The sequence below is a fragment of the Odocoileus virginianus genome, chromosome 23, assembly GCF_023699985.2.
Source record: "Odocoileus virginianus isolate 20LAN1187 ecotype Illinois chromosome 23, Ovbor_1.2, whole genome shotgun sequence".
In the NCBI taxonomy this organism is placed as follows: Eukaryota; Metazoa; Chordata; class Mammalia; order Artiodactyla; family Cervidae; genus Odocoileus; species Odocoileus virginianus.
Genome location: NC_069696.1, coordinates 44979327 through 44996180, shown reverse-complemented (window position 1 = coordinate 44996180; position 16854 = coordinate 44979327). Strand labels below are relative to the sequence as shown.

At 42.0% G+C, this 16854-nt stretch overlaps 1 protein-coding gene across 3 annotated transcripts in view; it reads left to right on the top strand.

Annotated features, from left to right (window-relative positions):
- Positions 1–16854, top strand: part of C23H12orf75 (chromosome 23 C12orf75 homolog) — a 44738-nt gene that overhangs the window by 15373 nt on the left and 12511 nt on the right. For all 3 annotated transcript variants that reach the window (XM_020908724.2, XM_070454015.1, XM_070454016.1), the window contains exon 2: positions 1605–1629. In XM_020908724.2, the coding sequence (XP_020764383.1) occupies positions 1605–1629 (25 nt within the window). The remainder of the gene's footprint in view (positions 1–1604; positions 1630–16854) is intronic.

Here is a 16854-nt window from a genome sequence, read left to right as displayed (position 1 = left end):
TTGGCTATCTGTATGTCTTCTTTGGAAAAATGTCTGTTCAGATTATTTGCCCATTTTAAAATCAAGCTGGTTTCTCTCTTTCTCTCTCTCAACCTCTCTCTCTCTCTTGCTATTGAGTTTTATAAGTTCTTTATATGTTTATAATATTAACCTCTTATATCAGATATGTAATTTAGAAGTATTTTCTTCCATTTAGTAGGTTGCCTTTTCATTTTGTTGGTAGTTTCCTTTTCTGTGCAGGAATTTTGAAAATTTGATGAGGTCCCACTTGTTTATTTTTGCTTTTGTTGCCTTTGCTTTTTGAATCAGATCCAAACATTAATTTCTAAGATCAGTGTCAGGTAACTTACTGCCTATATTTTCCTCTCAGAGTTTTATGGTATCAGATCTTACATTTAAGACTTTAATTCATTTTGAGTTAATTTTTGTGTATGATGTAAGATAGTTGTTTAGTTTCATTTTTTTTGCATACGACTGTCCAGTTTTCCCAAGACAGTTTATTGGAAAGAGTATTCTTTCCACGTTTCATATTCTTGCCTCATTTGTTGTAAATTAAGTGAGCATGTATGCATGGGTTTATTTCTGGGTTCTCTATTCTGCTGCATTGATCTGTGTGTCTGTTTTTTGCTGAAACATACTGTTTTGATTACTGTAGCTTTGTCACGTAGTTTGAAATCAGGAGCATGATGCCTCCAGATTTGTTCTTTCTCAAGATGCTTTGGCAATTTGGGGTCTGTTGTGGTTCCATAGACATTTTAGTATTATTTGTTTTATTTTCTTGAAAAATGTCATTGGTATTTTGATAGAGGTATATAGATTTTAAAGAACTTCACGGTAACTTTTGAGAAAGATATTCTTACTTTCCTCATTTGACATGAGGGAAGTGAAGTTATAAGAGGTTAAATGATACTTAATTCCATGTAGCTTTCAAAGTTGGAACTAAGTTCTATTTGTTTAGGTAAGGATATTAGGGGGCAGAAGTGCAGATGGAACTGTGTTGTGGGCAGAGAAACTGTGATAAGTGAGAGGACTGGGGTCCAAAAGAGATAGGTTGTTTTTGGCATGTGGGTGGGAAGCAGAAATGAGAGGGTTCAATAGCAAATAGGATAAGAGTTGGAAATGAATGTTACTCCTTTTGGAGCTGGCTGGCATCTTTGAGACTTCCCAGTTCATTTAGATGTCATCTCCATTTTTGTCATGTGACTTTGCTTTACTTTTTGATTAGTGCATAGTGTAACATAATAGTTCCATGTAGGTACCAGCTTAGAAGTCATGTGGCTTAGAAAAGAAAATATTTCTCAAATTTGTTACTGTATCTGTAAAATTAGCAGATTAGATTGAGCTGTCTTGTAAAATTCCTTTCAGAATCAGCACTTTATAATTTATAGGAATTGTTAAAAATGGAGAGAATAAATTCTAAACCTAAGATTTGGCTTTTTATGATTTTCCTGTTCTCCTTTTTCTTCTTTTGTGAGATGATCTTTCAAAAAATCATATTCTCAACTCATCTCTTGAAAAAGTTATTTTAGCTGAATATTGGGCTTAAGATTTTCGTACAGTATTACCAAGATAATGAGAAAATATCTTTTTCTATTTTTTCCCAGGCCCTGGAGGAGCAGCTAAAGACGTGTAAGTACTTAATATTATGATTTTCTAAAATGTTTCTGAGGAAGACACTGTTTTCATGGTTATGACCTTTAGATATGTAGGTTTGGCTGAAAAGACATGGAAGTACTTTCTGTACTGAACACAAATCAAGGCTCTCATTTGATTTGTAACTAAAGTGCTGTTTGAATAAAGGGATTATTTGTGGCTTTTTATTTTAGCTTTTCAGTTGCCCTAGCACTTTAACCTAGAACTTTATGCAAGGGAAATGTTTAATTGTGTTTCCATCCTAGCTTGTGTAGAGATTTCTTCTAATCGCAAGCCTGTGATTACGGCAGAATTAAGCACCTAGTTTCTATGACTATGCAGCATCTTAGAGTTTAGCCTTTGGGAGGGGTGGGAGCCAAGCATTTACCAAAGACACTAAATTGCTTTGAAGTTGAATAAATAGACATTTGAATGAATGTATATGTCCATTCAAGGTCATCAGTATTGAGTTGAATTTTAGACCACAGGACCGTTTGAGGGTTTCCATCATGCATCTTCTTTGCATCTTCCTACCTTTAATCTAGGTATAGACAGGACACTGCAGTAGTTCACTATTTAAGAGTGTTTGTGGCACTGGGAACTATATTCAATATTCTGTAATAAACCATAACAGAAAAGAATATGAAAAAGAATATATATATATATATGACTGAGTATATACACATAACTGAATCACTTTGCTGTATTATACACCAGAAACTAACACAACATTGTAAATCAACTATACTTCAATTAAAAAAGAGATAAATGCAAATATTCTGGGAAAAAAAGTGTCATTTAGGGAGCTGGGTAGTGAGGGTGGAGTAGGGAAGGGAGAAGGTGGGGCTGAAGAGCCCCCCAAGGACAAAAGTAGAAAAGAGTGTTTGTGGTCACTCCATGGGTTGTGGGATCAGCCTCTGTCCAAGCCACTGCAGTCGGTTTGGAGGTCACGACTGCTGGTGCCACACACACAGACCAAGAGGGCAGGAGAAGGTGTGTTACTCACGTAACGGGGCTTTCTAGAGAGCGCAAGGCGGTCTAAACTGGTCCATTCAGGTAGCATGAAGGAGGGGGTAAGTGGCTTTGTTTCTTGTTATGAGTGGTGCTGGGGGTGGGTGGGGGCGGTGGGCAGAGGAGTGCCTGGCTGTCTCCTCCCTCTTAGCACCCTTGAAGGAGTTCACAGGTTTTTTTTTAGGCTTGCACAGTTGTGGGGCAAAAGGATCAGTGGGACTTGAAAGCTTTTGTCACAAGCAGTGTCAGGCATTTATATATATACATATATATATATATATATATATATATGTATATATATTACCAAAAAGAAATCCAGAGAAGATTAGATTAGGGTTGTAAAGTTTTGGGGGGATTAAATAAGCTTTTTATATGGAACTTGAGGTACAAAGGAAGCAGTGTAGAACACTTCAGTCTCCTGGTTGCAGTGGTTGGGTTTATTACCAAAGCATCTAGCAACGGTGCGTTCAGCATCCTTACATGTCCCTGCTATGGAAGTGCCTCCATCTCTCCTTCAGTCTCTCCCTTTCTTTTCTGCACGTTGTTGCCAGGTTAATTCCCTGCCCTTTTAGGATCTCTGCTCCCAGTTTTAGATTAGTCTCCATTGCCCATGGGATTGAGTCCAGAATCCTTTGCAAAAAGGAAAAGGCCCTTTAGGTTTCAGCCTTTAGGAGAAGGAAGCCCTGCAGTCAGGGAGTGACAAGGTCAAGGACCCAGCGGGGAGCTGGGCGCTCTGAGACCGCGCTCAGGGTCTCAGACTGGCTTCCTGATTTCCGTCTTGGCTCCTTGATTTTTGTTTTTGCTCTTCCCTCTGCCTGGAATGGCGAATTCTGTCTATAAAAATCCTGTCTATTCTTCTTGGCTTATATCTTATCCTTTATGAGAAGAACATCCCTGATCTCTCTGTTAGTTGTGGTATCTCCCTCTTCTGAACTCTTATAGCAGTTTGGATTTTTTTCCATTGGGAATTGAGAGAAGTCCCCTCTCGTTCATAGTATCATGTTGGGGACATAGCTAGTGTGTAACTAATGAATCTCATCATTTTTCTTTAAGGAGAGATTGATGTTGTGACTTCTTTCTTTTAAAGGTATGGAAAGTTCTAAGAAGATTTAGTGATGGCTTTGTGGATGTTCTTGTCAACGTTAACTTCTCCAGGACATGAGATGCCATTTAACTATAACTACTTTTAAATCGTTTATTTATCTTTCATTTTTGACTGTGCCAGGTCTTGGTTGATGCTCCGGCTTTTCTCCAGATGTGGCAAGCGGGGCCTACTCTCTAGTCGCGGTGCGGGCTTCTCTTTGTGGTGGCTTCTCTAGTTGCAGAGTACAGGCTCTAGGGCATGTGGGCTTCGGTACTTGCAACACATGGGCTCAGTAGTTGCAGCTCCCAGGCTCTAGAGCTCAGGCTGAATAGTTGTGGTCCACGGGCTTAGTTGTCCTGTGGCATGTGGGATCTTCCCAGATCAGGGATCAAACACGTGTCTCCTGCATTGGCAGACAGATTCTTTACCACTGAGCCACCAGGAAAGTCCCTTAACTACTTTTTAAAGTCTTGAATTCACTAGATTTAAATGTCCTGTGACTTTGTGTACCTCATACGTTCTGTAACTAAAAAGATATAATTTTATTCAATAAATGACCCTTTAAAAATAAATTGGTAGATTTAATTGGAAAAAGTTAAAGAAGGTATAGTATTTTTTTCTTTGCACAAAAGGTATATTCAAACCATTTTTTTTTAAAGCAGAAGCTGTAGATTTATAAATCTTGACTGTAACATTAGAGGGTGTCATGAATGACGGGGGAAACCAAGAAATTAAGACAATTTAAACTTTTATTATGAAAATTTAAATTTTTTGTTTTTGTTTGTCATCTAAAGAGACTGATCCCAAATTAAAAGAAGTGGCCAGACCCTTGTCATGGATGCTGAGAGTACAGAACTTCAAATAGGGCACCCAGTATATTATAGAGACCATATAAAAGTCTTTTGAGGGGGGGTTGTGATTGTTTTTATAAGTCAGAATCATTATAATTGCTCCTTTAATATATAATCAATGCTCTAGGGATGGTTTAGGATTTTTACAGTATCTCACATTTACTATTATTTGCCTGCTTTCTATAGGCAAGAAACCAGGATATGATAAATAAAATGATATTTTTGTCCCAGAGCAGGTCAGTACCTACTGGGGACCAAACTACAGTGTAATAAGTGCTAATTATTAAAATAATCAAAATGTAATGCTAGTCTGGGTCCGGAAGGGTGAACAGGAGTCCGTGTGAGGAGGGGAAGAGTGGCAGGGCAGGGGCGCCAGAGAGCCTCATGCTCTTCTGGAAAGTCAGCCAGTGTTCCTGGAGCCCGTGGCGCAGGCTCAGACAAGTGGAGGATGAGGCTGGCAGGCCGGAACCAGCCCGTGGAAGGCCTTTGGTGGCAGCCTGGTCATGGCACTTGATTTTTATATGCATTCGAGAGCCGTTCAGAATTTTAAGGTGGGGACTTCCATGACTGTGTTTGGGCGTTAGGGTGATGACTCCCAGGGCGGTGGGCTGTGTGAGATGGGGGAGGGCTGGGGGCACAGCAGTGGGGGGCTGGGGCCACGAGAGGGTCAGGCAGCAGACAGGAGCACAGGTGACGGTGCATTCAGGGCGCAGCTGGAAATGTCATTGATAAGACCTGCTGAACGACTGAATAGGGAAGAAAAGGTAAGGAAAACCTGGGGTGAAATGATAGCTCTGCGGTTTCAAACTCGGGCCAAGGGAAGGAATGGCTGATGACCCGAAGAGGTCACATGAGCTAAAGAGAGAAGAGAAGCCATTGGATGCAACGTGATGGCTACGCTGGTCACTGGGGGATGTGGTTTCAGTTGAGTGGAGTGACTACCAGTAGAGTCAGAGTGGCAGTGAACTAGGAGTGAGGAAGTGATGCCTGGTCTTTTGTTTTACAATATTAGGCAGTAAGGGATGGAAAAATGTGGTAGCTTAAAGAGGAAACATATTTTAAGAAATATATTTCTGTTATAAAATAAACACTAAGGAGATTTGTAAACCACAGAAAAGCATTTTAAAAAAGAAAAAAGAAAAGAAAATCAGCTATTATCCTACCATGAGAGATAAGAGACAATCAGCATTCATATTTTACATTATTTTCTTCCATTTCTTTGTGATTATTTCTGCCTGATTATGTGTATGGGTGATTTTATATACTGAAGTCTGATTTTATTTCTCTATTTATTTTTACAGAAGAGACAGAGGGTGCACCGATAGGTGAAAGTATAGGAACCAGTAGAGTGAGAAAAGCTGAGAGTGGTTTGGGGAGGGGTTATCTGTGTGAGGGAGAGAATAATTGATGGATGTAGATTCTAGAACATGCAAGAAGGATTAAAAACATAGAAGGTTCACCTTACCAACTTGAGATAAGGAAGAAAGCATGAGTGAAGATTTAGAAATTTAATCATCATAAGACAGACCTACATGTATATCAGGGAGTGAGACTTTGTTTTTCTCACTCCCTCTTGTCAAAATTAAACCACAGAACACTCACATGCAGAACAAAATAGAAGTGAATTCAACTTGATGACATTCGACTGTTTTCAAACCTGCAAAATCAACCCTGCTTTTATTTTATTTCAGCGAATTATCTTAGCTATTTGGCACAGATAGGTTGTGTTGGGATATTTTTGGTTGGAAATGGCAGAAGCCCAGCTTAAACTGGCCTAAACAAACAAACATAAAGGAATTTATTGGCACGTGTAACGGAAAAGCTCCAGGGGTTCAGCCTTAGTCACAGCTTGATCCAGGTGATCGAATGACAGGAAGAAACTCTTTCATCTTTGCTTTCCTGTGTTTGGCTCCATTCTGAGGCAGCTTTTCCTCAGCGGTGATGGATATGGCCAGTTTTTATCTCATTGGCTTAATTCCCATGAAAAAAGAGCTTGTCTTTCCCTGAAGTTTGATCAGGTCATAGCGCTAGGCTCTCCCTGCGAGGACATGGGGTCAGGTGCCCCTCTCTGAACCAGTCAGTGGGCCAGGGGGGCGTGGGTTTCTCATTGGCCAGGCCTGAGTCACGTGCCGGCTGCTGGAGCCAATCAGTGTCGTTAGCCTCTCCTAACCTTAAATAGTGGGAGAGCCGTGGTTCCCACACCGAAGAAAAGTTGGGATGCTGTTACCCAAATGGGAGAGAATTATAACGGGGCAGGCAGAAAAAAAGCAGGTGCTCCATGTAGGTCAGCTTTCATATTATTTCAAAATAATCTTTTGCTATAATTTTTGTTGGAGTATAGTTGCTTTATACTGCTCTGTCTCTTCCTGCTGTATAGCAAAGTGAATCAGCCATATGCATACATATATCCCCTCTTTTTAGGATTTCCTTCCCATTTAGGTTACCACAGTGCACTAAGTCGAGTTCTCTGTGCTATAGAATAGGTTCTTGGTAGTTATCCATTTTCGGAGAAGGCAATGGTACCCCATTCCAGTACTCTTGCCTGGAAAAACCCATGGACGGAGGAGCCTGGTGGGCTGCAGTCCATCGGGTTGCTACGAGTCAGACACAACTGAGCGACTTCACTTTCACTTTTCACTTTCACACATTGGAGAGGGAAATGGCAACCCACTCCAGTGTTCTTGCCTTGAGAATCCCAGGGACGGGGGAGCCTGGTGGGCTGCCGTCTATGGGGTCGCACAGAGTTGGACACGACTGAAGTGACTTAGCAAGCAAGCAAGTTATCTGTTTTATACATGGTAGTGTATATATGTCGATCTCAGTCTCTTAATTCATCCCACCCCTTAATTTCCAGTGTGTGTGTGTGTATATATATATATATATATATATATATGTTTTACAAATATATTTTGGATAAGAAACAGTATTAAACAAGTTGAATCAAATTTAATGTTTGCCTTTGAAAATAAAAGATAATAGCCTCTCAATTTAAACAAGGTTTTTCAAATACTTCTTTCACTTAAAACTTGTAAAGTGATATTTCATTAAGATTTTTCTGACAAAGCAGTTTCATTGTTAAGGAAGGTAAGAGCTATAGAGAAAAATATCTTGGAATAAGTTACCATAAAACGCATCAAACCTCTGCCTTTTTAAAAAGCTGAAATTACATATCTCTGGTCTTGAGTTTCCTTGGAATCTTTTATAAATTTCCCATGTCTAATATATCTGTGTCAGCTGAGCCCTCTGTTACTTAAAGAACCTTGTTTCTCCTCTGTGAAGTGGCATGCAAGGCTGTTTTCTGAGGGTGAGGTAGCTTACTTACTGCTCAAAAATGTTACCCATTTTCTGGGGGTAGGAGCATATTTAGCATTGGAAAAAACCTGCATTTTGGAAGCAGAGAGACCTGAGTTTAAACTTCTGTCCACCCTTTACTGTGCGTGCGTGCTCAGGTGTGTCTGACTCTTGGCGACCCCATCGACTGGCTCCTTTGTCCATGGAATTTTCCAGGCAAGAATACTGGAGCAGGTTGTCATTTCCTTCTCCAGGGGATCTTCCCGACCCAGGGATTGAAACTGTGTATCCCGCATTGGCAGGTGGATTTGTTAGTACTAGTGCCATCATAACATTGGGATAATATTAACTGTTCAGAGTAGCCACCTTTATCATTATCATCATCATTCTCAAAATTAAATATCAAAATCATTTTAATAGCTTATCTTTATTGAGAACTGCATACCGTAGAGTGAATTCTAGTGCTTGAAGTACATCATCTCACTCACTACCCCCGATAGTGTGATGAAGACAGTACTGCTTTTTCATTTTACAAATGGGGAGATGGGACACAGAGAAGTTAAGTAACCTCTTAAGGGTGACGATGGTTATTGACAGTATACTTAGTATCCTAGCATAATACTTGGTATTATGTGTTGTCCCCTCCCTCATAAATTGTAGCTAGAATTACTAGGTGGTTTAAGGGTTGTTGAAAAGATTTGGCAGTGCCTCTATCATGAATCACTGATGGGAAAAGTGCATCAAGGGCCTCTGCTGTGGTTAGAAATCTCACATTCCCATCGGTTGTCCGTCAACACGTGATTAGATTTTCCTCGGTAGGACTCTGTGGAGTAGGAACAGGCAGAGAAGCAACCGGGCGTGTGCATTCAGGGATAGAGAGGGATTGGTGACCGGCAAGTGTTGCCGAAACGTTTGACTGCAAGGCACTTGCTAGAGAGGGGGGGAGGGGCTGAGAAAGGGTGGAGCCGAGAGGGTGGGTGGCCTGGAGGCTTCTTTGGGATTGGTGGTGGGGGGGGGGGGGAATGGGAGATCAAAGGAAGATTGTTTTCCCCCCAGGGAGTGGAGTTGTCTGCTCTAAAATATGAGAGGTGAAATAGTTGCAGGAACTAAGCTCCATGGAGCACCCATGGGAGTAAGTTATTAGAAGAGCAGTAAAAATTTCTGGGCTAGAGGAAGTTAGCAAAATGTGAAGCAAGAGGTCGACTGAATGGTTTTCATGGGATTTAAAATTGTCCAAGATAATGATGGTGAGAAAGAAAACCTTTGAGTCCAGGCCAAAACCTTCAGTGCATCCGGGGTCTGTTATGGCAAGGTTCTGGTGCCAAGAGGAGAATTTTGGAGTGAAAATAAAATTGATCTCAGCTGAAAGAGTGCTTTGGGGAAGTTGGAAGTATTCTGGCTCCATCTTCTGTTTGGAGACACTGGGACAAGGGAAAACTAGCTGCTTATTCCCTAGGTTTTGAGAAAAGTGATACATCAGGGGAAAACAAGGTTCCTTAAGGAGGAGAGAACATTCCTGCCTGCCTTGCAGCAAAGGATACTTCTACAGCCAATATTGAAATAATCCAACACTGTGTGCTTCTTAGAAGGAGAGCAGGAGAGGGGTAGGGAAATTGCAATTTAATTTTTGACCCATTAAACCCCATTCGAAGAGTGAATATTACTGAAGTTCTCCTGTAATATTATGCATTCTGGAAGAAAGAAAGGGACCAACACTGGCTAAGGGGTCCGACCCAGGAGAGAGACTGAAAGCTAACTACTGTCCTAAGGAGTTTTGAGATTGTGAAGACATATTCATGTAATCATGAGATTACACATAGGCCCAAACAGTCAGTGATAAAACATTAATTCTGTCCAAAATCATATGTAATTGAATGCTTGGTGGAATTGATTTGAATTTCCCTGAAAAGTAGGAGTCATCGTAAAAACCTCTTACAAAGAAAATTAAAGGATTGCACTTTATTTGGAGGACTGTAGAGTGGGTAGAAGGCAACAGTGTCAGTTAGTAAGCTTATTCCAAAAGTCGATCATGAATGGTCACTAAAACTAGATCCTTGGAACTACACAAATGATCCCTGGAGGTTTTCACACTGAAATTGTACTGTTTAAAGATCACAAGCTTGGCCTGTTTTGTTACACTGCAAATAGGGAAAAAGAAAAGACTGCAGACTGTTTTCTACTTCTTAGATCATCGTTAATAAGAATAACGCTCTATTTAGAACACTTGATGCATAAATGAAAAATAAATAATTTCTTTGCCACGGAACTATGTTGTTCTGGAAAGCTTGGCAAATGAGAACTTTCTGAATTTTACGGCAACTGTAGCCACCATGCTTGAGGAGATATTAATTGGAGTGGCTGACGGCTGCCTGATATTTATCATCTGTGTTTGTTCTGGCGAATGCGCCTAATGTATCCATGCCGTGGGTTCATTATTTTACCTCTGAAACCCTTCTCTTGGTCCCTCAGGACAGCTATTTTATGCAACCCAGAAACTAAGCAAATATAGTGACAAAAGTATTTTTATTACCAAGTGCTACTGAGAAAGAAAAAAAGTAGTGGTTTGTATTTTGCTGTAGTAAGTCAAAATAAGGTCTCTACGTGATTGTTGATAAATGGACATCATAGTGGAATAAGAAGGGGCTTCTCTGGTGCCTCAGACAGTAAAGAGTCTGCTTGCAGTGTGGGCGACTTGGGTTCAATCCCCTGGAGAAGGAAATGGCAACCCCTTCCAGTATTCCTGCCTGGAAAATCCCATGGATGGAGGAGCCTGGCAGGCTGCAGTTCATGGGGTCAAAAAGAGTCATACAAGAGTGACTTCACATGGTGGTATAAACTGATGAAAGGGTTTAGGTGTTTGGTGTGGCTATGTAGTTTTATATAGGTGTATGCACAAAATGGGCTTCCCTGGAGGCTCAGTGGTAAAGAATCTGCCTGTCAACGCAGAAGATGCAGGTTCGAACATCCCTGGGTTGGGACGTGGGGAAGATTCCCCTGAAGGAAGGAATGGCAACCCACTCCAGTATTCTTGCCTGAGAAATCCCATGGACAGAGGAGCCTGGTGGGCTACAGTCCACGGGGTCGCAAATAGTCAGACATGACTTAGTGACTAAACAACAATGCACAAAATACTTTAATGAAGAAAGAACAGGCAGAGGAAAACCAGCCAGCCCCGAAGAGCAACCACAGACATGGAGCTGGTTGGAAGGCAGCTCACTTTCTGGAACCTTGACTTAAAAGCAGTCCGAGCTTATGTACAGTTAGAGAGAAAGTCAGTGTCTCTGGTTCATTTCGAGAAGGTGTGCAAAGCTAGTAGGAAGCAGACGGGTGTGCATTGACTAGCAAATCTGGATCAGTATAGACAGTCAATCTGAGAAGGGTTAGGAAAGAACCATGCTGGTTTCACTGGAAGTGGGCTAGAAGTATTTGGTGGAAACTTAGATGTAAGAAAGTAGTTTTGAAACTAACGGTTGCTTTTTTTTTTTTTCTTTTTCTCACATGGCGTCAAATCGGGGCAACTTTGGTGAGACAGAAATCACTAAACACTGTACCACTCTGCAGGGATGTGTCATTTTTAAACTATCAACTGTGAATTTAGCTTTTCAGCAATCCCCAAAGTAGGGGAGATGACAGAATAGTGGTCTACCCTCAATCGTGCTTGACTCTCCAAACATTTTTATTGATGCAGTGGCTGAGAATCTGAGTCAGAGCTTGGGCGCAGGTGACCTAACTGCAGGAGCTTATGGTGAAACTCAGTGGGTGCCTTTAACCTTTTCTTTCTCCTTGAACGCCTGTCCTTTGATAAAAGAAACTAAGTCTCTGCAAACAAAAAGAGACCCAATGATAATTAAATGCCCAGGGTATTTTTATAAACCTAGTCCAAAATGATTAATATGTGTTCCATGGTTCTTAGGAAGTGTTTCTTATAGTTTAAAAGTTTTTTTTCCCCTTAAGATGGGATGTGACCTTTTGTTTAAGTAATACTGTGCTGCTACATTTTTTTCTCAAATATGATGTCACTTTCCACAACTTTTCAAATGCTGGGTGTGTGTGTTAGTCGCTCAGTCATGTCCAAATCTTTGCCACTCCACGGACTGTAGCTCGTCAAGGCTCTGTCCATGGGATTCTCCAGGCAAGATTACTGGAGTGAGTAGCCCTTCCCTTTTCCAGGGGATCTTCCCAACTCAGTGATCGAACCCAGGTATCCTGCATTACTGGCAGATTCTTTACCACCTGAGCTACTAGGGCAGCCCACTTCAAATACTGTATATGCTCAGAAATAAGACACTGTCTTGAAACCAGAGAAAGCAATATACCAATAGGCTTTTAGTCATGCTTCTGGAAAAAGCAAGTTTATCACATAAGTTTACTCTGTAGAGTATTGGTTCCTGGGGATTTTAAAATGGAGGAAACTACTTGCTACAATTAATCTAAGTCCTTTAGTACTATTTTGTTCCTTTACTCTTTGGACCCAGGAAGTATGTCTTCTTTGAATATGCATCCTGGGCACGACTGTAAAATATACAGTGCAACCCCAGCTCTTAGTTCCAGCCCCTTCCTCAGGGCCTGGCCCGCTTTCTCACATGACTTTCCTGTCGTTGACACTGAGGCACACCTGATCAATAATAGAGAATTTGAATTTGTAACTTTTGTCACTAGGTAAAATCAAACTATATTTAAATCATGGCCTTTCCAGACCCTTAAAATTATTCAAATACGTGGTTGCCTACACCACTGAATAAAAACGCCAGCCCACCTGCTTTTCCATACTCACCCCTCTTCTTCACTTGGCTGTGGCGGTCAGAAATCGGGGGTGGGTGTGTGACTTTCGCAGCTTGCTGCATTTGTCGTGATATTAAGGCCTTAGAACTGTGTTAGTTGACAGGGCTTTCTGTTAGCTGTTTTAGATTCAGTTCCACATTTCCGGGAGTAGTCTGTGGGCATTTAGTCCCTGGTTAGATTAGAGACAGCTGTTGTAGCCTCTTCTATTTCCCATTTTCTCTCTCTCGAGCAGTAGACTGGCGTATATTAGAATTAAGGTGGAGCTAATGAAGAACTGACTTGCTCTCCCAATCTTTGCCAGCCAGAAACTTTCTGTTTTCCTAGCAGGGCCTTTGAGAATGGGGTAGACCAGCTAGGTAGGAGGCGTGGAGTTGGGTCCCCTCGCCAGGGTGGTTGCCTTGTTAGGGGGTGGTTGTCTTCCTCAGGACCTACTGCAACCAACCCTTATTGTTATTGGGCCCCAAAGTAGATCAGGTCTCAGGGTGCTCCCACGGACAAGCACAAAGTCTGGCCTGGGAGGAAAGAGCTTATACTGCTAAGTAATTGCAGGATTTTGTAAGTTTCTTTTACTATAATCCTCTGGAACATGTGTGGAAATGGCTTCTAAGGGTGTGAGACCAAGGAGGAAGGCGTGTATAAGGAGACTGAATTTATTATTTAACAGATTCTAGACTTAATAATTCAGTTGCATGGCTGGGACTCTTAACAGTTTAGTCAACTTGGTTGATGAACTTTAACTGAAGGAGTTTACACTCTCACCAGGGGAGGAGTATGTCAGAACTTTACTGGTTTGATGGGGAGGAGGGAATACAAAGGTTTGCAGAGATAGGAATGCTGGTGTGGATTTTTCAAGTGTGAGCTGCTCCCCACTGCAGAGGAGACCCCCTTCCCCAAGGCACTGCGCAAATTGAGAAACACATAGTGAAGGGAGTATCCAGGGGGGTCATTCTCTGTAACGTGGCTGTGACAGTGGGAGATGCTGCCCTTGAGATGGGTTCTTTGTTTCCTTGAGGGGACGGGATCCCAGAGAAGCAGAGGTCAGGAACTCAACCACCCAGTCAAGAGGGAGGGGATATATGTGTACTCACAGCTGATTCACAGTAGCATACAGCAGAAACTAGCACAGCATTGTAAAGAAACTATGTGTGCATGCATACGCAGTCGCTCAGTTGTGTCCGACTGTTTGTAGCCCACCAGGCTTCTCTGTCCATGGGATTTCCCAGGCAAGAATACTGGATTGGGTTACCATTTCCTCTCCCAGGGGATCTTTCCAACCCAGGGATCAAATCCACGTCTCTTGTGACTCCTGCATTGGCAGGCAGATTCTTTACCCCTGAGCCACCTGGGAAGCCCCAAAGCAACTATACTCCAATGAAAAAAAAATGAAGAACTCAATCACCCAAGACAAGATAGGCATACTCACCATCATGGGCAGTAGGATGAAGAGGCACATTGTTTCATCTTGGAAGGAATTTTGAGAATAGCTGGTTGATTACACTCTCCCTGGGGATAAATGAGAAGCATAGCCTTAAGGTTCCTTTTCTCCCTTTATGTTTTGTAAGAGGAAGACTTCTGGTGTGTGAGCCAGAAACTTGAACTGAGATCATCACAATGGAAAGGCATGGCTTCTTAACCCAGTTTCTAGACTCAAGTCAGATTCAAAGTGATCAAGGCCACATTTCCTAGAGGGAATTTTAAACATGGCTACATACATTCATGGTAGAGATTCTTTCATGTCTTCTCAGAGTTGTGTTCATTCATTAGAGCAACTGTGCCCAGAACAGAAGGAGGTACCTGGACCTTCTTGAGATTTCTAGGCACTGGCTCTGGTTGATATTAATCCTTGAGGATGCAAAATGCCACTCTGGGCCATCAGTCCATGTGTGGGCTTATAGTGGTCAGGGAAACAATGGAATTTTGGCTAACCTGAAAACTGTGGTGAGTCTAATAGTCTGCAGATCCCGGGCTCTGGTCATTTCCTTAGTTTGTGAGTTCATAATCAGAGTAGATGTATTTGGAAACTGAAAGAATTCCCACATTGGCTGTCATGGTAGGAAGGATCAAATAGAAGCCCATGGAACTTCCCTTCTGTACCAGAATAATATACAAACAGGAACACTGAATTCCTGGAGTTGCAGGAATTAGTGCCCCTACCAAAGATGTGGAAAAATGAAAACATGAAGACACTTCTCATATCTCCATTTAACTTGTCTGTTTGGCCTGTGCAGAAGGCAGATTTATTTTAGAGAGTGACTTTGGATTCTTGTAAGTTTAATGAAATGATGATTCCAACTTCAGCTGCTGTTCAATGTATGGTATCTTTACTGAAAACAATCAACATAGCCCCTAGCTTCTGTTATGCAACGTTTGTCAAATGCTTTATCTCTGAACCAGTTTGCAGGGATTACAGAAGCAGTTTGCTTTTACCTGGTAAGGTCAACAGTATACCATTGTAGTCTTGCTGCTCATTCTTTATTCTGCAATATCTTGATGTTATTGACACCTTATAGCACATCATACTGGTCCAGTACATTGATGATGTTATAGAGATTAGACCTGATAAACAGGAAATAACACATCCTTTAAATACTTCAGTGAGACATATTCAGTCCAGGGGGTGCAAGATAAACCTCAGTCTTGCTACCAAGTAATGTATCAGTTAGTGTCAACTCAGGGTAAAGGAAACCACATTAGCTATGTTAGCAGAGAGAATTTACCTTTAGGAATTGATTAAGCAGGTCATGGAGGATTGAGGATGTGAGAAAGGAAGACAGAGATAATAGGGAGCATCATATCAGGAAGTGGTTGCCAGAATCCTAGAGCTGGAAGAGGAGGGGGGTTCTCTGGGCCTGGGATGCTAACTTCTGGGGAGAGGGCGCTGCCAGGCCAGTGTCACATCTGAATATTGTAATCCAGCGGGAACCACAGCTGGAGGCCACATAGTATCCACAGCCTGCCCGCTTGAGCGGTGATGACCAGAAAAAGAGTGTTAAGAAGGCTGGTCCCATCCGCCAGCGCCTGGGCTGCTGCAGGCAGGAGCAGCACGCGGAGCTGGAAAGGGCAGTCCTTTGCCCTTTCCTGCATTTTATGTCTCTAGGGCATCCCCTTTGGTGGAACCGAATGGGGAGCCAGGTGGCAAAGGAGGCTGTTGCTCCGAGTCCTTGGCCCCGCACTGCAGTGTGTGGGGAGGGGGGTTCCCGCACAGCTTCCCTGCACGAGCAGATTTTGTCTGGATAGGCCACACAGTTGTTCCAGCTGTCGACTGTTTGGTGTTAATAATTTGTGCAGGTTTTCCTTCCCTCTTATTGACGTCAGCCTCCATCGTGGTGAAACTGGGGCTGGGGCAGGAGAAAAAGGGAGGGACATTGGTGAAAGCTGCCTTTCCCTTTTTGTTTTTAGGCAGTTTGGTTTACGGTTCGTGGTCCCTTCCCTCCTATACCCGTGTGTTTTGGTTCTCTTGGTAGAAGCCTTATTCTCAAGGTTTCTTCCCCTTTGCGGTAAATTCAGGGGGATCTGAAGGCCTTCATTCACATTTCCCGTCTTCAGTGTCTCTGCTTGTAGGCACCTGGGCCTTGACTCCTGAACTATGTCTCAGAACTCTTATTTAGAAGTGGACCACTACCCTGAAACTTCCAGTTTCTTTTTCTTTTTTTAATTAGTTTATTTTTTAATTGAAGGATAATTTTGCTTTACAGAATTTTGTTGTTTTCTGTTAGACATCAACAAGAATCAGCTGATTCACAGTACACCCATGTCCCCTCCCTCCTGAGGCTCCCTCCCATCTCCCTCCCCATCCCACCCTTCCAGACTGTTACATAGCTCCTGTTTGAGTTCGCTGAGTCATATAGCAGATTCCCATTGGCTGTCTGTTTCACATGTGGTGTTGTAAATTTTCATGTTGATCTCTCTACACATCTCACTTTCTCCCTCCTTCCCCCCCCTCCACGTCCATAGGTCTGTTCTCTATGTGTTTCTCCATTGCTGCCCTGCAGATAAATTCATCAATGCCATCTTTCTAGATTCTGTATATATGCATTAGTATACGATATTTATATTTCTCTTTCTGACTTATTTCACTCTGTATAATAGGCTCTAGGTTCGTCCACCTCGTTAGAACTGACTCAAATGTGTTCCTTTTTATGACTGAGTAATATTCCATTGAATATATGTACCACAGCTTCTTTATCCATTCATCTTAATGGA